This window comes from Oryza sativa, chromosome 11 (assembly GCF_034140825.1).
Source record: "Oryza sativa Japonica Group chromosome 11, ASM3414082v1".
Classification (NCBI taxonomy): Eukaryota; Viridiplantae; Streptophyta; class Magnoliopsida; order Poales; family Poaceae; genus Oryza; species Oryza sativa.
Window position 1 is genome coordinate 19,506,283 of NC_089045.1, and position 27,257 is coordinate 19,533,539.

The following is a 27,257-nucleotide window of genomic DNA, read 5'->3' on the forward strand; positions in this document are numbered from 1 at the left end:
ACTAGTACTCTATCTATCTATCTATCTATCTATCTATCTACTCCATCTATTATATACTAAAAGTCCATTAAATTAAACTTCCTATAAACGCTCTCAAGCCGCCACATAGAACTCCTATAAATGTTCTTAAAATGCCACGTGGCACTTAAAGATGGACCCACTAATTAAATTAGTTATTAGATCTATTATGTTTTAGTGGGGAAAAATGTAGCGAACTGTTTCTTAGAAAAAAAAAGTAGCGTACTGCCCTTCCTCCTAATTAGCGCACGTATGTATACTCCCGCCCTCTCCAACTCTCCCCTCCCATCTCATCTCCTATTTTCTAGCTAACAACTAAATATATAAAAAATATTTATTATTATTATTATTAATCAAGCCCAAAAATAAGAGTTATATTGTAAGAAATATATGGCACATGTATTTCTTTACCATTGCAAGCTACAAACAATTAACATGTTGATTACGGTACCATACATTTACTCCATCCTAAAATATAAGCATATTCAGAATACTGCCAAGTCAAACATTTTACTTTTACTATTTATACTGAAAATAAATAAAATATCAATCCCGTAAAATTGATATTAAATACAAGTAACTCTTTTATATATAATAATTTATTTTTATAAATATACATATTATTTGTCAAAGTAGCATCCTAAAGACCGTCCCAAAATCCAAAGATACCTATGTTTTGGGACAGAGTGAGGATTGATCTATAAACATGCATATCTAACAAATAGATTTAAAAATAAGCAATGACACTAAAGAATAATTTTGAAGAAATTATAATATCCTTAATAGATGACGTTGTTCAATTCTTTACGAACATTCGACCATTTAGTTCTATTAAAAAGGTAATAATAATTATTTATTTTGTTGTGACTAGGTTTATCATTAAAGGTAATTTGCACATATCTTATATTTTCACAGTTTTATATAAAAATGTTAAATAAGATGAATGATCAAACGTGTGTAAAAAAAACAACCCTAAAATACATGCCTGCGTATTCGCGCGAGCTAGCTTCCTAGTTGGTATAATAAATACTCACTACCAGGGAATGGAAGTCTACCGTGTGCCTAAACAACTCGGTAACAGGGCTAAAACTCACGGTAACGTCGTTCCTGTGAGCAAACTCTCGGGAAGGTGTACTCGGCAGCCTTTCACCTTTACCGTGTCACTCTTCCCGTGAGAAACTGCTTGCGAACTCAGGATGTGCTGAAAGCTTACCATGTGAAAACACCCTGCCGGTAACTTTCCAGTTAACGGCATGTCATGCACGGAACGGAGTGAAACGGGGTGGTTGGAACTCACGGGAAGAAATCCATAAAACACGGGAACATGAAACACCTTACCGAGAGTTTTTAGTGACCCGGGAAGGTTGAAATTCTTCCCGTAAGATTTAGCACACGGTGACATTTGAGATGAATACACGGTAAGATTATGTAGCTCATTGTACAGGGTTTCACACATTCACGATTGTACTGCACTGATACAGTAGGCAGGCAACTAACATGTATGCATATACATATCATCCAAACATGACAGACAAGCATCACATATGGAACCACACAAATGTCAGGTGAACATTAGCTGTATATTATCCCAGTATGATTTTTTTAATACAATGATACAAGAACACAATATAAATGGCTGTCTGAAGTGGCTATAATGCAATAGTAACAAGGTGAGTCTGAGTTCTTAGAACCTCTCCCAGGGAGGCAATAGAGAAATGTTAGAGGCTAGTGAGTAACCAACTCCAAATTTGTGTATTGACAGCACCAATCAACTGCAATCCTTTGCAATGATCCAATTGTATGCCTGAAATTTTACGAAAGTAAGATGACTGCCAAATATTATTACAGCACGCAACCAGTTTATGAAAGGTTAATTCTTGTGCATAGTTGACAAAGGAAATATTCATTTGGGGAGGCACAGGATATAAAAAATTGGCATTATAGTCTCCATCAAAAAAATGAACAATGTACCTTAGAAATACTCGTCAAATAAGATATCCCTACTAGTGGGAACCTCATCATCTTCAGCAGATGAGGAAGTGCAATAAGATTCATCATCCTCGTCATCATCATCTTCATCTTGAATAGATGATCCATTGAGAAGCTTCAAGTCCTTGTCATTGCAAATATCTTCAGTATCCCTGCTAATGGCAACTTGCTCAGGATCATTATTGAGTTCTTGACCAAGATCGATTACAAAACTGCCGGATAGACCATCTTCTTGGAAATAGTGGACAACATTGCTATTAGGAACATAATTGTAATCTTGATCATTGGGTACTTGTAGTCTACCAATTGGCTGCACCTTATACACAACCCACCAATTAGTGAGGTCTTGCACGATTTACATGGGTACGGCATGTAATACACCTGTGTCGCTTGATGAGACAAAACAAATGGTTCGAATTTTGGAAGGATTGACGCATGAGCAACCTCAACCAGACCATATCTTGGTGTATACCTCACTTTGCTTGGGTCAAACCAATGGCAATTGAAGAGCACAAGTGTGAGAGGTTTTCTGCCATCAAAGCTGATTTCTACTATTTCTTTGATGTAACCATAATACTCAGTTGTGTCACTATTTTCTCCCTGTCCTATAGTCACCAAACCACTATTTATTGTAGTTGCATTTGGCCTCTCATGTTCATATTTGTGTGTTCGGAATCGATACCCATTCACATCATACATATTATATAGCAAGACTCGAGTGTGGCATCCTTTAGCTACTTGCCTCAAATCATCACTCATAGTTTCGTCTAACATACTCTAGCAGTGAAATGAAAGGAAATAATGTGTCAATAAATTGTGGCATAATGTTCTATTATGGCAATATTGAAGGTTATGTTATAGAAAAACATAAGTATTATTAGGTTATTGACACAAATGCAATTAAGAGGCGTTAAACTGCAAACTAATGAAAACAGAAAGAAAATGGAAGAAGGCACTATTAATTATTGAGGTCTTGAATTGCAAAACTGAAGTTATCAAGTTATTAATTGGCTAGGTTCTTTTTGTTATTAGAAATTGGCAAGGATTTTATTCTTTCCAGATTTCCGACCTAACAGATGATCAATTGAGAAGTGTCTCCATATTAATGACATGTACATACATGTTCAATACTATTTTCATAATGCATGAAAAAAAATTAACTCAGATTGTACTATGAAAAAGCCATATGCATACTAGGAACTTGCACTAATCCAAATGTGCTTTACTATTGTAGGACCAAATTTATAGCATTGATATAAGAAGTCACCAAATTTAGAGTTTTAGCAGTAATACTTTATTGGTTTGATGGGGATTACCTAGGTTAGTTGCAGGAACATTCATGAAAGAACTTAATGTTCAACAGTTAGGAAAGTATGTATACACATGCAAGATATTACATCGAAGTAAGCTAGCTAGATTTCCTAATCTGATCTGAAAGGATATGCATTGCTACGCGTATAATATAAGTAAAGTCTGGGCTAAAGAAATTACTTGTTGATAGAACCAAGATACGAAATTAGGACGATCTCTCCCATCACCATTCCGTAAGATATTCTCTTGTTGTTGCCTTGTTGGGACACCTCATCTAGTCCATTCCTCATCTATGAATTTCCTGCAAGATAAAAATGCACACAATGATTTAAAGTAAAATTATATGCAGCTATGAACTAGAAGTAACTCATATCAATTTCATAGTTAATACCCAATGTAGTCATCCACTTCAGTAAGGTTTGTAAGCACATACAATATGGCAGCATTCCACTCTTCACGAGTTAGGTGTCGAGGGACTCCACGGCTAGTAGAATCCCCCCTAATAGAGAATAGACTTAGGGAACAATCAGTAGACTGAGTAGCAACATTGTATCGAGGAACAGGATTGTGAATTGTCTGCACTTGATCAGCAAAGTATATGGATGTGAAGTTTGAGATTTCATCTAGTATGTAAGCCTCTGCTATGGAAGCTTCAACACGTGCTCGGTTTCTAACCTTGCTCTTAAGATACTTTTGGCCTCTTTCAACGGGGTAATTCCATCTAAATTGCACAGGTCCACCCATGCTAGCTTCATATGGTAAGTGAATCATTAAGTGTTGCATTGGATTAAAAAATCCAGGTGGAAAGATCTTTTCTAATTTGCAAACCAAAACAATTACTTGAGACTGCATGTTTGCCATCTCTATAGGATCAAACTGTTTTGCGCAAAGTTTGCGATAAAAGAAGCTCACCTCTGCTAGCACTTCCCACACATGAGTTGGCAAGTATCCACGGAACTTGACTGGAAAGATACGTTCCATCATTACGTGGTAATCATGGCTTTTTAACCCATTGATCCGCATGGTTTTCAAATTCACTCCTCTCCTTAGGTTCGACCCATAGCCATCAAGGAATTTCAATGTTTGAAACCATTCTAATACTTCCTTCTTCTGAGCTCTATTCAAGCAAAAGTCAGCTCTTGGCTTTACCCACTGACTAGATGCATGTTTTTGGATGAGGTTCAATTCAGGTCTGTTACAAAGTGCTGCTTGATCAAGGCGAGCCTTGATATTGTCCTTCGTTTGGTCTGGAATGTCAAAGCAAGTATTGAAAATTGCCTCAGCAACATTCTTCTCATTGTGCATGACATTGATGTTATGAGGAAGTACTAGTTTATGAAAGTACGGGAGTCTCCACAAACTAGATATATGTGTCCAATGGTGATCCTTGCCATAGCCTACAAACTTATCTCCATTAGCAGCAGGGACAAGGTTATCTAACCGGGCACGGATCTCTTGACCTAAGAGACGAAGAGGTGGTTCATTGCTAACTGTAGTGTTTGATAGAAAAGAATGTGAATCACTTCTAAAACTATGATCAATTGGGAGGAACTGGCGATGACAATCAAAGAATGAGTACTTTCCACCAAACTTCAACATTTTTCCTTGGAGTGCCTCCATACATGTTGGGCATGGCATCTTTCCATGCACACACCAACCGGAAAATATACCATATGCTGGAAGGTCATGGATAGAATAAAGAAAGGAGACTCGCATGTTGAAATTCGTCTTGGTGGCACGATCATATGTCAACACACCTTGCTGCCAAGCATGTATAAGTTCATCAACTAAGGGTACCATGAATACACTAATGTGTTTGCCAGGATAATTTGGCCCAGGAATTATCAAGGTAAGGAACATGTTGTGCTGCCGCATGCAAACACCAGGTGGAAGGTTTAGAGGAATGACAAACATAGGCCAGCAAGTGTACGAAGAAGAACCCATACCAAATGGACAGAACCCATCTGTTGCTATTGCTATTCTAACATTGCGGGCTTCCATTGAAAAGCCTGTGAAGTTTCTATCAAATTTCTTCCAGGCCTCACCATCAACTGGGTGTACAATCTTGTCAGGATGGTACCGATGACCATTCTTGTGCCATGTCATTTGCTTGGCCTGCGATTCAGACATGTATAGCCGCTGAATTCTTGGGATGAATGGAAGATAACGAAGTACCTTCCTGACAACAGTTAATTGTTTCTTGTGACCATTTCTGTCTTCAACCTCCACATACATACTCTCTCCACACTTATCACAGTGCGTCTTCTGCGCATTCTCTTTCCTAAAGAGCATGCAATTTTTAGGGCATGCATCTATCTTCTCATATGGCATGTTCAATGCACTAAGAACTTTCTTTGCCTCATACAAGTTTGCTGGTAGTTTGTGCCTTTGTGGGAGGAGAGCACATATCACATTTAAAAGTGCATCAAATCCAGCAATTGATATAGCATACTGAGACTTGACAGCTAGTAGTCGTGTGATAGCATCAAGTTGTGATACCTGTGTGTGTTCGTGGAGAGGTTGAGTTGCTGCAGACAGCATTTGAAAGAAAGCTTGCGCTGTAGGCTCCGGATCTTCCTCCTCAACTGAGACATAAGCATCATGGACATCATCTATCATCTCATCCATCCGATCAATCTCTGCCACCCTATCTTCATCTTCAATGCTTTGGCATATATCGCTTTCACGTGCAGGATATGTCTCACCATGATAAACCCACACAGTATATGCTGCCCTGAAACCAAATTTGCAAAGGTGTTTCATCATCATATCTCTTGTTTGAGGACGTGTGTTGTTGCAGTAGTTACAAGGACACAACACACCAGCACGTCCTGTCTCCCTGCTGAATGCCTTGTCAAGAAATTCTGTAGTCTTCGATATCCACTCAGCAGTAACTTCGCCACGCTTTCGACGGCCCTTGTACATCCAACTGCGATCAGTTTCCATTGTACCTAGTTATGACAAAGTGATAGAATAAAATTATGTTAGGAAATGTCCTTCTATTCATGAAAGGTTCAAGAATAAGAAAGGCCTAGTTTAGTTTGTATGACTGAGAAATAAAATATCAAACATTAGTTCAGATCATCAATCACACAAACTTTCACATGGCATAACAACCTAGTTCTGCAATCCCTTAGTACAACCGCAACCTGACTAGTAAATTCTAGAACTGGTCACTAATCAAAAAGATGATGAAACATGAAGGCCGAATGAGGATTCCAGGAGCAAGACAACAACACCTGAGACGAATCAGTCCTAGGGAGGGTTGCTGGACGAGCAGCCAATCCTCTTCCGTGCGTGGCGACTGGTGTCAGCACGGCGGTGCACGTGCGGGCTGGGGTCTCGTACTCGACCGACACTAGATGGATGGGCGCGGGGCGACGTCGTGGGTTTGGATGGGGTACTCGACCGACACTACCCGCTTTTTCTTCTTCTCCCAAAACAGAACATGGGTACCATATATATTATACCATGATCTGCTACATGTTTCAACATAGATGCACATACCAAATTTTTTTGGAAACGACTCAAGTTAGCACTGCCTTGGCGGTGAGATGGCCATGTCATTTTCTCCCTCCGTATCCTATGAGCATGTGAGCTAGCCTGCCATTCAGGATTACACCACTTCAATCGTATCAACTCCCGCCACGCATTTTTTGCCTTTAGGAACCACCATGGTTCTACCTATAGGAGAAGCACAGATTTATTAATTACTAATCTGATCAGTAGATCACAACAAATTATCAATGAACAACCATAGCACCTGTAGGTACTCTTCCTCTGTTAGGTATGTCCTGCAAGCAATATCCCGAGAAGTTTCTACCTTTAAAATCTTCCTTTGGTAATTGAGCACGGCCAGGATACGAGTTTCATAAATCAGGTCCGAAAAAAGGCGCTTGATTCAATTGCGGACAACCTTTCTAGCAGCTTGTTCCGTTCGCTCTGCCCACCTGAAGTAAAGCTGCAACTACAGAAAGTTAGCCTGCTTGACATTGAAAAGTGTGGTACTAAGATACTTTACTATTGTACAGTACAAATTGGCCATAAACTATGAAAACTGAAGACACAATAAAATGCATAGTGTACTTCATATTGGAGAAGGTAATGCTCTAAAACAAATCCAGAAATCTTCCTCAACACGATGGAGACGGCTTGGCAAGCGATTCAGTATAGCGCTTTCTGGATCATCCGGTGCAATCCTGTAATGTTTCCAACTCCATGCTGGCTCATCTCTTCCTTTAAAATTGACAATGCCAGGGAAAAAATGCTTAATAAGCACAGTCAGGATGCCAGTGGGGACCCTAATGTTGCCCCCAAAATCATTAGCCTGCCATTGCCTGTGCAAATCAATGAACAAACAGATCAAGCCTTCATATTTCAACTAATGAAACATACCAAAATTAGCCTATTTACCTATCTCCTTTTGGAGTCATCACAGGTTTGTCCTCATCTCGGGTAGGTCGCGGTGGCATCCGTGTGGGACCACGAAAAAACATTTCCTCATCTGTTTCTTCGCCAGCCAATATCTCATCCAAATTAGAAGAATTATCAGGTTGTTGGGAACCTGAGGACCTTGTTCTACATCTCGGCAAGGTAGCAGCGCTGACAGCCTGATCTGAAGGATTGGAATCCTCCCTGCAGCCCAAGCTCAATCGCCACATATTGCTACAAAATTAAGATATGCAGTATTATATTAAACAGGTCAAAAACTACATAGTAGCAACATGGTATAATAATGCCTATTATAAAATGTCGATACAAAGATGTAGTACACCATAGCATTGCAGATCATCACACAACATGGTGCTGTCATTCCAACCCAATTCAACCATTCAACATCGATCTAAACAAGTAGGGCCGTGGCAAACACTCATACTAACCATTATGTTTTCTGAAAAGAGGGCAAGTTTTGCCTAACCAATATGTATCCATCAACAAGTACACAAATATGAAAACACATTATTCTGACAGTGCAAGAACTCTCACCCACACCATTCTGTAGTCTAATATTGTTTTTATTTACAAAGCACAACAACTTATTCATATGGTACTTGTGGTATTACAAGAAATTAAAATGAGATACAGTTCCTAGAAATCATACACCGAACTATTTCTAGTTCCTGGGAGAAAATGGATGGGTTTTCTAGAACCAAGACCCAACTTTACATACGATTCAAGAAAAAAACTCAACATATACATACCACCAGCTGGATGGAAGATGAGGTGTGCTCAAGCTGGACAACGAAGGAGAGCCTAGCAGATGGATGTGGACATGCAGGGAGTGCGTACGGCCAGGAATGCACAGCGTTGCTCGGTGGCCGTGCGGCGGACTGACGCTGGGGCGCACAGCTATCCTGCCATGTGCGAAGAAGAGAGGGGAAAAATCAGAAAGGGGAAAAGTGGCGAGGAGAATGAGGCGGCAGGGGGTGGGGAAGTGAGGGGATCGATTAAAAGGGCTAGGGTTTTGTTGGTCTCTATTTTGGGCTGACATATGGGCCTTCGGCTGTAACTCGCGCGGGATTCTCCTGTTACTCGCGCGGCAACGAAAATCAGGCGCGCCAGCCAGCCGCGCCAACGGAAATCTTGGCGCGCCATCCGCCTGCACCAACGGCGATCCCGCGCGCCAGACCAAATATTCCGCGCGCTTAACGGCAGAAACTGTGGGTCCCACACTTACCGTGTTTCTCGATTCGTCACACGGAATTTTTAGCCACTTCCCGAGTTTTTCCTTGTTCACACACGGTATGCTTTAAACGTTACCGTGTTCCATATAACACTCTCGGTAACCAACTGAGGTACACGGTAGTCTCCCACTCTCTGGTAGTGACTCCCTCCGTTTTAAGACTTTTTTATTAGTGAAACTTTGTTATGTTATGTTTGATCAAATTTATATCTGAAACATCAAATTAGTTTCATTAAATTTAATATTGGATATATTTTGATAATATATTTGTTTTTCATAAGTTTGTTGAAACTTGTAGAAATCGAATTTGGTCTTACATGTTTGTGGAGTGATATATTTTATATTAATCTACGTTTTCATTTTTTTAAAAAAAATTTAATAACTATTTGGATGACATAGAAGCAACCAGGGGCATCTCCTCGAGGGATGAAAATACACGTTCACTAGGGATTTCTATTATATTCTGTGAGATGTTACACGAGTTCCTCAGCAGCTATTCTGCTGATCATTTCCATTCATGTGTCTCACTCTTGCAATTAATTGTTACTATAGGACCCAATAATTTCTGGGTCAATACATATTACTCCCAGTAAAACCGTCGATCGATTTAATGGAGATATGCTATATTGCAGAAATATAATTCAATTGTTACATGAAAATCACCAGCCGTAAACTGTTTGAGTTCGTGGAGTCGGGAAGACGTGCGTCCATGGCAGAGCAAGATCACGCCATTGTTGATCTGAAGCCACCACGCTTGCTCCTCGCGGAGAAGAAGAAGGCGGCGGCGTCCCTCCTGGCCGTGCCGGCGTTGACGACGGCGGGGCAGCCGTCGCGATCCTTCTCCATCTGCACGCACGACCTGCAGTAGTACGCATCCGCCACCGCCGCCGCACCTCCTTCTCCGGCGCCGGCGCCGCACACCAGGCACCTCTCGCTGCGGGAGCCGTGCCCGCCGCCGCCGCCGCTGCAGCCGTCGCAGACGCGGGCCGGCGCGGCGGGCCGCACCATGGAGTCGCAGGCGACGCAGCGGCCGTCGTGCGCCGCGCAGACGCGGCCGACGGCGGCGCCCGGCTGCCGCGAGCACCTCACGAGGTCGGCCTGGTGCTTCGCCATTGCCATTACTTGTACGGAGGTTAATGGATGGAAGCAGCTTGAGGAGGTACTTATTATGGCGCGAAAAGTTCTTGGAGGGCAAGAAAATTTGGCGCGAAGGTTGCGTGTGAGTTTGGCCGGGGTCAGCGACCGGTCAAACTGGCGGCTACATCTCCCACCGACCGTTGGATAGGTCGGTTCGCTTCCGCTGACCAGTCAAGATCGACGGTAGAGTGCGTGCTCCCTGTTGCCGCCTCGCGAAAGGAATAACGGCTAAGATTTTTTCTTTCTTTATCTTTACCAAGGTAAGTTTACTTCGTATTTTGATGCCAAGTTGCCAACTAATATTAAACGTACTTATTTTCAATTTAAATTTAGTGAGATATCTCTATCTCTACTATTATAAAAATCAAATATATTTTTACCGGTACATCATCCGTGTATGAGTTGGTTTTTAAGTTCATTCGCTTTACAAAATACAGAAGGATCTTTTGTCGAAATACATATGCGTATTTGAGTCGTTTTTAAATTCGTTCGCTTTTGGAAATACAGGAGGCGTCATATAAGAAATATCTTAAAAAAACTCACAATCTAAAAATATCTCATAAATGCAGCTCATGATTTTCTAAATATATATATATCCAAGCGAATTCCCACGATGAATTTCATATTAACTAAACCATATAAAAATAATAAGTTTAAAATAAGCTTCACCCGTTGCAGCATATGGGCATTTTTTCTAGTAATATATAAGAATGACTTGATTGCTTTTCTTATACTTTGTTTAGTCCTTCTTTGATAAAATCAGGATTTTTAAGTAATTTCTCTGCTAAACCTATGGTAACAAAACAAATATGCCCTGGCAGCCACCAGAAGCAAACACACAGAACATGTAGCTCAGGTGATGCACTGAAATAAATCAGCTCCTCCCCATTTCATCTCTCCCTTCCACACACATTTGCGCAGCAATACAAAGGTAGTTACCATGTTGTTACTCATAGCAACAAGAAATTGGGACTAGCAAGTTCACCTCACATTGACGAAAATCAAACCAATGCAACCAACGAATCATATACTAAACATAAACCTCAAAATAGGCACAACACGTACTGATGATTCACGGCTCGCGGTTCGGACCTGCGCAACACCCGTGTTAGGAACTCAAATGGGCCTCATAATGGGCCAGTTCTCACGCAAGCATTGGCCCAAGCCAACCTAATTGGAGAGGCAACAAAAGCAGCAACAACGTTGCAGGGAATTGAAGCGGGCTGAAGCTCTCTGTGGGGATGCGGCAGCCTAGGAGGCAAGTGGGGCACCCTTGTCGATTTCTCTTCCCTATCTCTCCTCCTACCTCCAGCATTCTCTCTTAGTTTTAGAAGCTCCCGGAATACTCTATTCAATAGTTTTGTTTTCTCTTTTTTTTTCCCCAAACACTTGCTGCTTGTGTAGTATATTCTTGCTATTAAATCAAAAGAAGTGGGTTTGGAACGGGGAACACGAGTGGATAGCCACACAGGGAATAGTTGGTTGACCTACCCAAGGTAGAATGATATCTTATTTTCTTTAACTCATTAGTTTTGGGCTCATATAACATATGTCCAAACTAGGAGTAAATTAAAACCCTTCCAAAAAAAAGGGTAAAATCATAATTACATTATAAAGCAGATATGTGGATGTTTTTATTTTACGAATTTCCATTGTTGATGTGCTAGAACACATATCAATTTTCCCATTGCAACGCACAGACACCTAAGGGTGTGTACAATTGAGGCCACTGGTACCAGTAGTCTCAACATGCTAAATAGGATAAGACCACATAAAATTCACACAATCTACAACGGAGATCACCGTTGAGTATATTTTCCGTTTATCTACAAACGAAGACCACCGTTGAGTATAGTTTTTGTTTCAGCCCTTGGTTATTTATGTGTCAATACCAAGTTATTGAATCAATTAGAAATTTTATATTTTGGACCTTATAATAACAAAAAGAAATAGATAGATACCACTAAACTTCACATGGATCCACTGTCAGCCTCTCCACCTTTTCTTTTTTTCTCACCTACCCCACTCTCTCTCTTCTCTCGATTCCCCACTGGCCACCAAAACTAATCCACGACATCTCGCCGTTGCCGCCTCCTCTTTCGCCACCAAATCGCTGCCTCTTCTTCTGACGCTCACAGTGCTGACTCTCCCCCCTCCTCCCCATCCACCACTGCGCCATTATTCTCCCCATTTCTCCCCCTCCCCATTCTCCTCCTCCCATTCCACTGCCATGTCGCACTTTCCCACCACCATTCTCCTCCTCCCCATTCACCACATCAAACTTCGAGGGTGGCTCTCCCCCTCTCCTCTTCTCCCTGTCCACCGCCACGCTGCTCTCCCCCTCTCCTTCTCTTTGGGCGACGGCGGCAGATCTGGCCGCGTCTGTCGACTTCTCCCCTCCCATCCCCTTCTCGTGGCGGTCGAGGGGCCACCGGCAGTAGCGGATCCAGCCACGAGCTGGCTGAATCCATGCTTGACCTCATTGGATCTACGACACCAGTGAACGTCAGAGACCTTGGCAGCGGCGGCTTGGAGCGGTGACGCGACCTCATTGGCAACGTGGAGCGGCAACGCGACCTCAGTGGCGGCGGCGAGCGGCGATGACCACCACGGCAAGTTCTCTTCGACCTCTCTTTTTCCCCAAGCGCTTCACGAGGCTACGGTTTTCCCAAACGCATAGCCCTGAGCAGTGATTTCGCACCTCCCAAGCCGAACCGCGGCGAGGCAACTGTGACCTCTGCAGGCACGGCAAGAGTTCATGGAACCACACTCCACACTGCCACGGGTGCTCAGATCTGACGTGGAGGGTTGAGACCACTGTCCACTGTGGTACATTGTACATGGCCTAACTAGTAAGAAAACAAAGAGGTCACTCAAGTCTTTATTCTTGGCTAGGCATACATTTGTGCAGCTCCACATAGCGATCGAGTGATGACGATATGCAACTTTTGCATGGACTCAAATTGCAGTGCAATGCACACGTGCACTGTGCAAACAAATAAAAAGGCTACTAAGCCTAATAGGGCTGGAGAAGTGGCGGGATGCTCTGCTCGTTGCGGAAGTAGTCGCCGGGATCCACCCTCCCCTTCACCGCCGCCAGCCGCCGGAAATTCCCCATGAAATATCTCTCCCCCCACCTCCTCGCGCTCTCGTACTCCGTCACGCCGCCGACCACCGCGTTCTCGCCGATGTCAAGGTCACGGTAGTTCACGAACGCCTCCCTGGGGTTGCCGCTCACCGCCGCCTCCATCGCCGCGTACAGCGCGTCCAGCCACCGCCTCGCCGCCGCTGAGCTCTCCCCCTCGTCGTCGCCCCACCAGAACACGCCGTACTGGATGTTGTACAGCACGCCGGCGCGGTGCGGGTAGGGCGTGGCCATGTCAGGGATCACGGCGCCGACCACGCCGCCGTGGGGCTCGAGGATGAGGACGCCGGCGTTGTTGCTGGCGAGGTGGTCCGCGAAGAGGGCGGACCACGCGGCGGCGCCCATGGGGCGGCGGACGTAGTCGGACTTGCTCTTGACGTAGGTGCCGAGGTTGTTGGTGCGGCGGAGCATGCCCTCCGGCGGCGCGTCGGCTGCGCCCAGGCTGATGAACGCCATGGCGCGGAGCCAGGTGAGGTCGTGGCAGTCGGAGGCTGTCATGCCGAGCTCCGGGAAGTAGGCGCGCATGGTGGCGGCGAGGCGGGCGCAGCCGCCGCTGCCGAGGTAGAGGCACTGGAACAGCGCCGTCCGGCCCTGGAGGACGACGCGGATGGTGAGATCCGGGAGGAACGGCTGGAGGATGAGTGTCTCCCACTTGGCGAGCAGGGCGGCGGCGTCGCCGACGCCGCCGTCGCCGGCGGTCTTGGCGATGGTGAACACCGCCACCGTGGGCGGGACCATCGAGAGCTTCAGCCGCCACGACACCACCACCCCGAAGCTCTCGCCGCCGCCGCCGCGGATCGCCCAGAAGAGGTCCTCCCCCATGCGTCCCCTGTCGAGGAGCTCGCCGTCGGCGTTCACGATCATGGCGTCGAGCACGTTGTCGGCGCCGATCCCGAACTTGCGCATCATGAGCCCGATCCCGCCGCCGCTGAGGTAGCCGCCGACGCCGACCGTCGAGCAGGCCCCGCCGGGGAACGCGAACCCGGGGTTGGCCGTCCCGACGGCGTAGTAGAGCTCCCCGAGCGTGGCGCCGGAGTCCACCCACGCCGTAGCGTCGCCGGCGCGGACGCGCACGGCGCGGAGCCCGGCGAGGTCGAGCACGGCGAACGTCTCGGCGCGCACGGCGCGGTACGAGAGGCCCTCGTAGTCGTGCCCGCCGCTGCGCACGCGGAGGCGGACGCCGCTCCGGTGGCCGCACCGCACGGCGGCCTGGACGTGGGACGCGTCGGACGCCGCCACGATGCAGGCGGGCCGCACCGTGGCGTTCGTCACGAACCTGGGGTTCTGCACGGACGAGGTGAGCTCCGCCATGAACCCGCTCGAGCTCTGCGTGAACACTTGCTCCGCGGGAATCTTGCCGGAGAGGCACCGGAGGAAGTCGTCGATGGGGGACGACGCCGACGACGAACGGAGGAGGAAGACATTGTTGCTACAGGTGAAGCACAGGAAGATGATCGCGAGTGCTACGTTGCCACCACGCATGGTGGCCGCCATTGATCGAGCTTGGATTCTTGATGGTTAGTTAAGCTACAAGTGTTTGAGCTAAGCTAGCTGATAATGGCGAGCTTTGATGAGGACGCAGGCAGCAGTATATAAGGTGATTGCTTGCACCCTGTAGACGTGCTAGCGTACTACGTGTAGTAACATTTGAGTTGTGACTTAGAAAGAATAGACAAATGCCATGCTAAGTATTTCAGTTAGTGTCTACTCTTATGTATCCGTACTGATAGTGTATCACCGTGCGCGTGTCATGTGCAGAAGTTTTGTAGTACTCAGGCATATGTACAGATGGTATGGTGGTGTAGTCATAAGTATACAGAAATATTACAGTTAACATATATATACTTGGAATGGAATTGTTTAATTATATGCCTAACATCAACATGATAGCTAGGTACTAGACTCTGATACTTATGGGTGTCGTGTAAGACTCGGGTAATAGTACTATAAGTACAAAATACCCCATGAACAATCACGATCGACCGAATTACCCCCTGAACCCGAAAACCAGACATTGCTCACCCTAAACTTTCAATACCGGACAAATTACCTCCCTGGACTCAATCTAGAGCGGGTTTATCCTACGTAGTGTACGCGTGGCAAACCAGTCAGCATTTTCTTATTTAAAAAATTGTGGGACCCACCTGCCATACCTCCTATTCCCTCTTCCTCTCTCTCTATTCTCTCTTCTCTGTCTCACGGGGTGTTACAGGGGCGGGAGGTGGGCGGCAGCGCAAGCAACGACTGGGTGGCGAGCGACAGCAGCGGGCGCGACTGGATGGCATCCATGGAGGAGTCCCTGGAGGGCACGAGCGGCGGGGAGGAGCTCCAGTGTGGGCGCCGACGACGGTGGAACCCCCAGTCAGCAGCGGGTGGCGTGGAGGATGCCCGGGTACCGGCGGGCGCCCATCTCCCCGCCCGTCCCCCTGCGACTCTGCCCACCGCGCGTCCCCCGCGCCGCTGCCCACCGCCCGTCCGCATCCGCCTGCCCGAGCACATGCATGGGAGAGAGAGAGAGAGCGACCGAGGAGAGGGAGACCGGGAAGTAAGAGAGATGAAAGCCGAGGAGCGCGGAAGTGACATGGGTGGGGGATGGAGAATGGAATGGAATGGGTTCGTGGGCACGGTGGAGGGGGAACGAATCGCCACCTAGCGCCACTGCCTCCTCGTTTTGCGCAGCCGCCTCGCCTCGCGCCGCCGCTCGCCACCCAGCCGCTTCTCGCGCCTGCCCCCTACGCTGCCCCGTGACTCCGTGAGAGAGAGTGAGTGAAGAGAGAGAGAGAGGGGAAGAGGGGAAGGGTAGGTATGACATGTGGGTCCCACTATTTTTTAAAAAGAAAATGCTGACTGGATTGCCACGCGTACGCCACGTAGGACAAAACCGCTCTGAATTAGGTCAAGGGGATAATTCATCCGGTATTGAAAGTCCAGGGTGAGTAATGTCTGGCTTTGTAGTTCAGGGGAGTAATTCGGTCAACCGCGATAGTTCGGAGGGTAATTCATACTTTTTCCTAGTGCTAATATCTAAGGTATTGTGTTGACCTTAGCGTGGTATCTTATTTATCAGAACCTTATACATCTGGATATCATGTGTAGTATTAACTAGGTTACAAGTTGACGTTAGTATGATGTCAGGACAAAGCATTTCGTTTGACTAATGGTACGCGTTCTTTCGAACCCCTGTATATAACTCTTTTCATCAGACATCAAATTCATAGAGTAGACAAATTTTGTTATTCATATCTTTGAGTGAAGTGCACAAGCGGTCCCTAAACTTATCGTCCCCACCCCCCTCCCCCCACCCCCCGCCTCTCTCCCAAACTTACAAAATATAGATCCAAGCTTCAGATCTTGTTAAAAGCTGTTATCCAGGTCCAAAACTGCCATATCCCCTTCGTACGTGGCTTGCACCTTTCCTATTCTGTCCTCCTCTATCCATGCTGGTGGGAGAGTTGTTATTCTTGTCCGTGGTTGTATAAGTCCAATTTTAACTTGCATATTTGTGGTATAACATATCACATATTAATCTATCATACTATTTTTTTTGTTAATTGGATCCATGCCACTGCAAATATGCCAATTCGAAAAAATGCCACTACTATTCAACATATCGGCTACGTGCCACTGAAAATTGGAGAAATCAAAATATCGTGCTAAAGAGCATGGAGGTTCGAGTTCTCTTCATTGGAACCGTGCCACTCCATCACATCTTCCGTCAAAAATCTCCGTTAGCCCCCAGCTGCACGTGGGCCCTACCTTCCTCCCCTCTCTTCTCTTCCCCCTTCTTCTCTCTCCACCACCATAGACACGGCAGGAGGTGTTATCGTCGTCGTCATCTCAGAGATGGAGGTCGGGCCGGGCTGCACCTGCATCGTTATCATCGTCGAGCGCCTCGTCTCGGAGCCAGCCGACCGGGCTGCGCTGCGTCGTCGTCGAGCGCCTTGTCTCAGAACCGGCGGGCCGGGCTGCGCCTGCGTCATCATCGTCGAGCCCCTCGTCTCGGAGCCGGCGGGCCAGGCTGCTGCGTCATCGTCGTCGTCAAGCGCCTCATCTCAAAACCGGTGGGCCGGGCTGTGCCTGTGTCATCGTCGTCGAGCCCCTCGTCTCGGAGCCGGCAGGCCGGGCTACGCTGCATCGTCGTCGTTGTTGAGCACCTCGTCTCAGAGCCGGCGGGCCGGGCTGCGCCTGCATCGTCGTTGTCGATCCCCTCGTCTCGGAGCCAGCGGGCTGAGCTGTGCCTGTGTCGTCGTCGTCCGCTCCCCCGGCGAGGTCCCGGCCACCGCCCCCATGCTGATCGCCACCCTGCCCACCACCGCGTCGTCGTCCCCAACCCTCGCCGCCGCCGCCACCGATCTCCTTCCCCCGTGCCGCTCGTCCCGCTGAGCTTCGCCCTCGGCTCCCCGGTTGCCGATTCCCCTCAGTTGTCGCCCTCTTGGGCTCGCCGGCGTCCATTTTTTTAAGATAATGGAATATAACATCCCAGCCTTTGCTCAAAAAGAGCTACAGCCAATTATTATAAAGTTGCACTCCAGAAAAGAGTGTAGTTCAGATAAAAGAACACACCAAACAAAAACAAAGGTAACCAAGCCAAAATAAGGAGAACACATTTATTGAAGTCTATTTGTGAACCTCCACCCATAATTGGCAAATAGTTGCATAACCATCGACGCCAACCTGCGGCATGCAACTTTTAGGAATTCCCCATCATCCTCACACCTTTGTAGCTGTGCCCAAAACCGTAGCCAGTGCGTTACCCTGAAAATTACCTTCATATATGTAATAGATGGTGTTTTGTCAAAAACCAAATCATTTCTACTCAACCATAGAGCCCAACAAATGGCAAAAGCTCCAACAAGTATCAGTTTACTCTTTTTCTTGTCAACCCCCAAAAGCCACCCATCAAAAATATGAGATATACTAGTTGGAAGGTTAAAACCAAAAGAAAACTGAACTGCTCTCCATATGAACTTTGCATAATGACAATCCATGAAGAGATGTTGAATAGACTCATTTTTCATACAAAAGCAACACCTTAAGCTACCATTCCAATTCCTTCTCGCCAAATTATCTTTGGTTAACACAACCCCCTTTAGTAAGTACCACATAAAGATCTTAATCTTAAGCGACATCTTAAGTTTCCAAATATACTTGTTCCTCTCAACATAACCATTGTTAATTAAAGCTAGATACATTGACCTTACTGAGAACCTACCATTCTGATGGCGGAGAAGCTCCCTGGCTGCTGATTCCCTTGATGACGGTGGCGAGGCCACAAGGGTGCCGTGTCCCCCGGTGGGGATGACAAGGAACGGACGGGTCGCGGCTGCTGTTGGTGGAGGAGCAGCGAGAGATGGAGAGGGGACCATTGGCTAGCTGCAGTGGCAAGGACCAACGAGTCCGAGGTGTAGGGCTCACCGGCGTCCATGGCGGAGAAGCGAAGAAAGGAAGAGGGAGAGAGATGACAGAGGTTGATAGAAAATTGGACGGGAGTGGCATGATTCCAATTTTCCCAAATTCTAGTGACATGTAGCCGATGTCGTGAATAGTAGTGGTATTTTTTCGAATTGGTATATTTGCAGTGGCATAGATCCAATTAAGCCATTTTTTTCAGTTTTTTTATGACATTTTAAACGCCATTTATAAAACGAGGGGATATCCCTTCGAGCGACAAAAATACATGAACTATCAATATGGTACTAAAGTTTCACATATTTCTCTTCATATTGTGGGTCTTTTGAGAATTTTCTAAGAATTATTCTTCACATGGGGTCTTTTGTTCACACACAATTCCAACAGCGTGAACATCCTAACTTGACGGGCTTGTCACCACCGTCATCGCTAGAAGGGGAGGATGACAGCTCGGTTGCCAGGCCTTAATTTGCTCTTCAATTGGAGTAGAAGAAAAAGGACCAGCGATGGTTGGATTTTGATCCACTAGCCTAAACACGTGACAACTGAGATTTTTTGGGGGAAAAAATCAAATATATGATGTTTTTGTTACAATGCATGACCATAATATATTATTGGCAAAAAAAAAAACTGACGATTTTAGTTCTTGGATGGAGAAGGCAGTGCCAGAGCCATCTCCGGGCAGGTCCGGCAGCCTCTCAGGATATAACCATCAACGTAAAAAAAAATTGGTCTACTACCGAAAAACACTATTAATCGTTCGGGTTTCTCAATACCGTTGACTCCATACCTGGGAGAAGTCTAGCATCAAAACTAGGCTTTTGAATACCACGAGTGGAAGCAAATCACACTAGAAAAGGAAGGCATTTGCAGTATATAGATAAAGATAATAATGTGGGGAATCGATTTTATTTGGTAGTGAGCGCCATTGGAACCCGTCGTCTGTAATGGGAGATCTGCATTTGCGGCATGGCTGTTTGGTCATGAGCTCTGATGCATGGCCGGGACAGCTGAAGTACAGTCGACCAAAGTTTATTAACATTTAACAAAGCCATGAGCGTTGACACAAATGGACAGCTTTCATTATTAGAGAAGAAGGTTCTTCTATGAAAAAAAACAATGAAGAGGTTGATGGAGGTTAATTTTTAAAAGACCCCAGCACTACAAATGGAAGGGAGGGAATCATATAATCATTGTTAAGAGTATAGGTAGTATAGGGATAGGAATAGGAAGGATTACAGGGAGGATTCAAGTTGTTATGGTAATATATAGATATAGTTTTCATCTTACTTCTCTAAGATTCCTTAAACACAAGTCTTGTAATCTTTTGTACAATATATACTTGCCCATGAGACTCAATTTAGTTCACCTCCCTCGTACATTTTTATGGTATTAAAATAGACGAACTTTCAATCTTCTGAACTGCTTGTCCACGGATCGTAGATCGCCCCTCCAATCTAGAGAGGATCCGACAACTTCGTACCAATCAGGTAAAAAATTACTACATCCTCTGATTTTAATTTATAACGCCATTAATTTTTAAGATATCATCTTATTATTTTTTAAAATTTAAAAATATAAATCATGCATAAGTATATCTAATGATAAAATAAATGTTAATTAAATAAATGTTATTGAGAGTAGCAGAGAAAAAACAAATGCTAATTACACATATTTTTAGTAAGATGAATAGTTAAACATAAAAAAATCAATATCGTCATCATGTATTAAAAACCGTAGGAGTATTATAATTTACAATTGGTTCCTAATACAATAGCTTGAGCCGTCGTTTCTCATGCATATCGAGAAAGACATTAGGATATGCCACTAATATTTTGCTAGCTTTGCTGTTGAATCAGTCAAATCCCACAATCGAAAAGAATCCATTCGTGCTTAAGAAAAACTAACTAACTAATCTATGTCAACGTACTCCCTGCAATTTTCTTTTTGGTCATATCAGGCATCTTCTTTCAAGAATAACTATTTTGATATATCTGCAAAACTCAACGAAAATCATAATACTGAGGGAACATATTTCGAGAATATATATAAGTATATATGATCGAATTTAGTACATCAAACTAAGTTTTTTCTCAACAAAATTGATTGTGAACAGTTGGACGAGATCTATTCTTAAGGAATTGGATAATAATACATGGGAAAATGTCATAATTAACGATATGAGATTTCGGTGATCACTCCCCAAAGTGGCACAAGGAACCAGATCGATCTCCTTCTGAACATCATTAATAACAGATCGTCCTGACAGACGACTTGATCAGCTTGTACCCACATTGTTATTATCAGGTCACGTGAAAACAAAACTCGAAATAGATGATGATCTGGTCAACTTACTAGTAGTTAATTAAAATGATTCGATTTTTACTGATATAGGAGTATATCTTACTAGCTACGAGTCGTATCTATGTAGTGCTACGGTCAAGGGCAACTGGAGTAGTTAATTAACTCTCGTCCGTCCCGTTTCACGAGAAAATCCCAATGCCATGTCGGGGAAGGAGACCGGCAAGAAACTACTGCAAGAAGTACTGTGCTTGTACTTCATTCGTAGTACGAGTACAAGATCGATTTACGAAGTGGGGTACCTAATGATATGCACATTGGTTTGGACCAATGTTTTGAAAACAGATGATGGGACAAATTACGTTTTTGTCCCCATTAGTATTGTGATTTTGCTACCCTTGCATTTTTCAGCTTTGTGATTTTGCCATTGTTATTCCAAACTAAAGATTGTGATACCAGGTATCATCACGTTCGGATGGGATGATGTGGTATAGTAGCCCCCAACTTTATTACTCCATCCGTTTCTAAATATTTGACACCGTTGACTTTTTAACATATGTTTGACTGTTCGTCTTATTTAAAAACTTTTATGAAATATGTAAAACTATATGTATACCTATAAGTATATTTAACAATTAATCAAATGATATGAAAAAAAATTAATAATTACTTGAATTTTTTTGAATAAAATGAACTGTCAAACATATAAAAAAAAGTTAACGGCGTCAAATATTTAGAAACGGAGGGAGTAACTATTTTGAGATTTGCTCTGGTCCAGCAAAAAAATATTTCGAGGTACCGGTACCTCACGGTACTAAATTGTTTCCGATCGAGGATTTAGCTGGGCAGGATGGACGTTGTTAGATCCAACGATTTGGTATCGTGAGTTACCGGTAGCTCAAGATATTTTTTTGTTGGACCGGAGCAAATCTCCTATTAACACAACTTTGATATTCTATGGATGCTCTCAAGCTAACCAACACAATGCGGCAGCTGATTATAGCCAATTGTATTATCAAGATTGTAGATCGTATAAAAAATTCATGTGAAGCTTGTTCGTTCCTGGTAGTTGGGAACAAATCTCATACGCACGTAAAACGGAGCGGTCGAATAGCATATGATTAATTCAGTATTACTCTCTCTGTCCCAAAATATACTCCCTCTATTCCAAATTGATCTACATATTTTATATAGGTACAACAAGACCAAGAAAATCTAATAACTCTCTTATATTATATTTACTCTAGCAACAGAATTGATGCATGCACCATCCCCACTATTTCCTAGCCAATAGCAAATCAAAATATTGCATGTGGGTTATAAATACTTGTGTGCATGGATGTATGCATCAATGTCCATTTACTCCAATGCACAAATAACGAATAGACTTAATGAATGAACACAAATATGTAGATCATTTAAGAATAACCTAAAAAAACTATATGTAGATTAATTTGGAATGGAAGGAGTAACAAATTTTAGCCATTAGGATTTGTCCTAAAATATAATAACTTCTCCACCAACATTCTCTTTCCAACCAATCACAACCCTCCACCATTCACTTTTCCCACCTACCTCCACTATTCATCCAATCACAACCCTCCACCACTCACTTCTACCTACTTTCTTAATAACCGTATCCAACCCTAAAACTTCTTATATTCTAGGACGGAGGGAGTAGCTATTTTTTTTAAAAAAATGGATTAATATGATTTTTAAAGAAACATTCTAATATTTTTTTAAAAAAAATACACCATTTAGTAGTTTAAAAAACGTGCGCGCGAAAAAAGAGTGAGATGAGCTGGGAAAGCTTGGAAAAGAACTCAGTCGGCTGTGTTCGCCTCCTGATACGGAAAACAAAGCAAACGATTAGAGTGAGATTAATTAAGTATTAACCTAAAATAATGAAAAATAGATTAATATGATTTTTTTTAAATAAACTTTCCTATATAAACTTTTTTGAAAAAAAACACACTGTTTAGCAATTTTAAAAGCGTGTGCATGGAAAACGAGAGAGATGATTTGAGAAAGAAGGGCGAAGAACACAACCTAAGAGTGTCCCATAGAGAACTCCCCACCTAGCACCTCTCCTATCCAGCCATCCCCATCCCATGCGCTCTAGGTGCCATGCTCGCCATCCAACGTGGTCACTTCATTGTGACCAAAGACCGAGAATGAAATATCGTTTACCTAGTTTGTCGCTTGCTAAATATCTTGTGCAAGGCTCGGTTGTCATTTTAAAAAGACGAGATTACCTGGACCGAAATCTTGGTCTAGACTGAATAGCCACCCCCTAGCACTGGGTGGGCGGGTTTGGGCCGGTGGCATGGCATCCTGATTTGTTCTGGAGAACATATCCCATCGCCACTGCTGTTTCCCCTATTCGACCTCTAGATCTGAAGAAACATGAGTGGATAACGTGGATGTAAGGATATGGTTGGTTATGTTGGTAGATATCTTATAAACAGGCTGACTGGGTGGCACATGGAAATTTACCATATTTTGTGTAAGAGAACTAGGCACATTAGAACACTGAGAATGGGTGGACAAAATAAACTGAGACCGAAAATTGCCACATTTGGTTATGAGAGATGAGGGCACGCGTGGGAGCATTGGGTATAGGTGGGCAAAAGAAACCAAGACCAAGATGTTGTCATCAGTTCATTGTTAGGTCTTTTGGTCTACTGTATTAGGTACCCGAACTACCCGATATGTGAACATTATCCTTATCCAGTCAACCGTTACCTTCGATCTCTCATTCACCAAAACCGTTGCTAGTCTACTGGTCCTTCATCCAGCCCACCCTTTTTGCCATATAGAAGACCCCTCTCCTCCCTCGTCAGATTCTATCTCCCTCTCGTCCTGGCTCAGATTCAATCTCCCTTCTCATCCTGGCTCAGATTCCATCACTAGGAGCACAGCTCTCTGGATTTCATCTGCCCTTAGTTATCCACAAAATAGTGGGTCTCCTAGCTCTCTATATGGCTGGCCCATTGCTACTGCCCGCCCAGGATCTACTCCCTTCCGGCCATCCCCATCCCATGCGCTCCTAGTTCTACGCTCACATCTAGCTTGGTCACTTTGCTAGGGCCGAAGATTGAAAATAAAATGTATATGTTGGTTGTTAAATTGTTTGTACCAAGTTTGGTTGTCATTTTCAAAAGATCGAATTACCCAGATCAGAATCTCGATCAAGACAACCAATCGCCTACCCATAGTGATTGGTGGGGGTTTGGGGCGTGACTTACAGTAGTGATACTAACATGTCAAGATATATAAAAAAATTAGCATTTATAATATTAATAATAATAGCCCATACTATTTACGGGTTACTAGCAAATGATCCATAAAAGCCGAGCTTTCTAAACACATGCCTTTGCAACTTTAAAAGAAAACAGATATGGTGGTGATGGTGTGACTTGACTCCAACTAGGACTGCTGATGAGAATTAATTTCAAAGCAAATTAAGCCAAAAGCAAATGATACATGTGCAAACATGCAAGCAGGGTGCATCCACTCAAAGCACCATGTAATTACACATGCACCAATCCCTTCAGGTGGGTTTGGAGGAATCCATGGAAAAAAGTTCCTGCATGCGCTTCTGTACCTCCTCGCGGCGCTTTGCAACCTCCTTCTGGAGGTCGTCGATGAAGTTCGGAGACAAGTCATCAAGGTTCTTGCGGCTGCCGGCAATGGCGTCATAGATGACGAGCTTTACCTCCATCTCACGGTTGGTGCGTCGCAGCTCATTCATCCTCGCCGTGGCGGCGGCGATCTTCTGCTCAAGGATGACCTTCTCACCATCCAGCATCGTTTCCAGCACAAACCTAGTAATGGGATTGACAACATACTTAGCTAGCTCTTTTTCTTGGTGTATTTGATGATATCAGTGATGGTGTGTGTGAGAAAGAGAAATCAACACAACGGCTTCTTTTATAGCCACATTTGGATGACGAAGGAGGAAGTGTTTATTAAGCACAAAGATAAGATATGATATCCGAATAGCAAATCAAAAGGATTTCTAAACTAGCACAAAGATAAGATTTCTTAATAATATCCTTCTGGATTTGCTTATTCAGTTAAGCTCCTTAAGTTGTAGGGTAAAAGCGGACGAGCGCATGCTCAGTTGGCAAGGCAAGCCATTGAGCTGTATGACCGCCAGGGTGGGTGCCTCACCCTCCTTTAGTGAATAGCAAGAGTTCCTGACATGACCCTTAAAAATGTTGTCGGGTTAAATTTTGTACTTCCTTGTACTAACGTATTGAGATGTACCAAATTTTAGACCATAAAAGTATAACCTCTCAAGTGTCATGTCTTTGTAGTTAATCCTTAATGTTTCCCCATCCTAACTCTATTGGTAGCAGAATAAGGACGGATCCAAGGATGTTTCATGGTATCACACGACACCTATGAAATTTTGCAAACTCTATTATAAATTGTTGTATTCTATTGCTTATGTGCCACATGTTGATGAATCAAACCGTATCCCTTCACTTGGAAGATCCACCAATCACATTTAATAGAACATATGTAAATCATATCAAAGAATTCCTCAATTCCTTTTTACATGCTTCTTTACAATAATGGCCAAAACTATTAATTCAAGAAGCTGAGCAAGGCAAATGAAACATAATATGCCAATGTATTTTCTCTCATAATTGGTGAGAGAAAACCATTGAACTCACCTCTCATATTGTTTGCACCATTCTCACTTGCCCCAGACTTAACTTATGCTCCGCAAATAAAATGTCAATAGTAGACTTGAGGTGCATAGATAGTTTCTTTTGAAGGGAAGAGGAACATAAATTGTCTTTCACATGAAAAAAACCAACTAATATATTTTTAACATTTCCACATTTGACAAGGCCAACATTTGAGATTTGGGGAGGATTGTTGGATGGAAAATTATTCTTTTGACAAGCTTTATCTCTCATTATATTATATAACTAGTATTAAAAATGCTAAAGTGGTGGATGTTTTAAGATGGGTGCCTTTAGTTGTCTCCTTTAGGAGGGATTTGGTATTAGATAATAGATTGGTACAACCTAATGTCAGAAGTGACATGTATTACACTATCATAACAAGATCATGCTTTTATTTGGAAAGAACACAAAAATGGAGTCTTTTCTATCAACGCGAAGTATAGAGCTCTCATATGTAAGGGGATGTACTACAAAGGAAATCTTTTATTTGAAAACTTAGAATTCCTTTCCTATGGTATCTAAAATGGGGTCATTTTGACCAATGATTATTAGGTGAAATGGAGATGGGAGGGTAGTACTACGTATTGTTCTTATAGTTCTAATGAAACAATACAACTTCTCTTATTTGATTGCCAAATTGCAATATTTATGTGGAATGTCATGTTTATAACCTTTGGGATTAAACCATGTACTAGTGTTGCTAATCATTTTGGTAGTTGGCATCTTTATGTTAGCAGTATGTTTTTAGGAATAATGCAGCCTCTAATGGCTCCAAAACTAACTCCTTTTTCAAATAATCATCAAAGGAGTGTACTGTATAACAGTGGTCTTTGTTGCTTAAAGAGGACGGTAGAAATAAGGTGAACGAAGGCTGCATCTTGTTGGAAGCTACAACGTTGGAAGTTCTCTCAAAGGTTGGCTGGAATATGAAGAAAAGATTGGAAGCTATCTCACTTTGGCTAGTTGTCCCTTTATGTTGCTTGTCGATTAAGTGGTTGTATTGTTTTTCTTGTTAGCAGGTTGAGTCTAAGTTCTATTTTAATCTTCTTGGTTTGAGAAGTCCTTTTGCAAGGCATGTAATCTTGTATTATGTTGGTTGTGTATCTAGTTTGGATGTAGAGACCAGATTTAGATCCATTTTCTAAAAATTTAACAATATATCACAAGACAACAGCCATTAGCTCCTTGTAAGACACATCTCCTGAGCCATCAATTAGCAGATATAAAACATCATTCTCAACTTCCTCGAGAATAGAAGGAAGTCTCCTAATATAACAACTTGGGAAATGAGCATCCTAATATAATAACTTGGTAATTGGGTGCAATTTAGTGTAGGAAATTTATAAGTGAGCATATGAGTGTAACAACTTGCAAGATGGGTGCAAATTTGTTACAATAGGTTAAGAAGTGATATGGCAACTTAATTGTTTCGAGAATATTTTCTTATACATATTATTTTTAATTTTGACAATATACTAGCATGGATTTGTATAAGCATATTTAAATTTTCATTCTAAAATCTGAAATTTAATTAAACTTTACTTTGCAGAAAATATTATAT

The 27,257-nt window shown here is 43.5% G+C and overlaps 3 protein-coding genes and 2 pseudogenes across 3 annotated transcripts; 1 reads left to right on the top strand and 4 right to left on the bottom strand.

Moving 5' to 3' along the window:
• Positions 1–1,480: 1,480 nt before the first annotated feature.
• On the bottom strand, positions 1,481–5,359 carry LOC112936992 (uncharacterized). The gene is made up of 4 exons (XM_066305658.1): positions 4,231–5,359; positions 3,499–3,619; positions 1,990–2,784; positions 1,481–1,822 (listed from the first exon to the last, which is right to left on the bottom strand). Exons 1-2 carry the CDS (start codon positions 5,317–5,319, stop codon positions 3,605–3,607), a joined length of 1,104 nt encoding a protein of 367 aa, XP_066161755.1. The 5' UTR covers positions 5,320–5,359; the 3' UTR covers positions 1,481–1,822; positions 1,990–2,784; positions 3,499–3,604.
• Positions 5,360–5,386: 27 nt separating this feature from the next.
• LOC136354188 (uncharacterized) lies at positions 5,387–7,979 on the bottom strand (annotated as a pseudogene).
• Positions 7,980–9,724: 1,745 nt separating this feature from the next.
• LOC107277487 (PHD finger-like domain-containing protein 5A) lies at positions 9,725–10,114 on the bottom strand. Its single transcript, XM_015761064.3, has one exon. The coding sequence runs from the start codon at positions 10,112–10,114 to the stop codon at positions 9,725–9,727; it is 390 nt and encodes a 129-aa protein (XP_015616550.3).
• A 2,728-nt stretch (positions 10,115–12,842) lies between these two features.
• Positions 12,843–14,777, bottom strand: LOC9271611 (berberine bridge enzyme-like Cyn d 4). Its single transcript, XM_015760768.3, has one exon. The coding sequence runs from the start codon at positions 14,775–14,777 to the stop codon at positions 13,155–13,157; it is 1,623 nt and encodes a 540-aa protein (XP_015616254.1). The 3' UTR covers positions 12,843–13,154.
• A 2,168-nt stretch (positions 14,778–16,945) lies between these two features.
• LOC107277924 (uncharacterized) lies at positions 16,946–18,850 on the top strand (annotated as a pseudogene).
• The last annotated feature ends 8,407 nt before the right edge of the window (positions 18,851–27,257 follow it).

What these genes read in the sequence shown, in the direction of transcription:
- LOC112936992 (XM_066305658.1), bottom strand. Translation starts at nt 5,319, where the DNA reads ATGGAAGCCCGCAATGTTAGAATAGCAATAGCAACAGATGGGTTCTGT.
- LOC107277487 (XM_015761064.3), bottom strand. Translation starts at nt 10,114, where the DNA reads ATGGCGAAGCACCAGGCCGACCTCGTGAGGTGCTCGCGGCAGCCGGGC.
- LOC9271611 (XM_015760768.3), bottom strand. Translation starts at nt 14,777, where the DNA reads ATGGCGGCCACCATGCGTGGTGGCAACGTAGCACTCGCGATCATCTTC.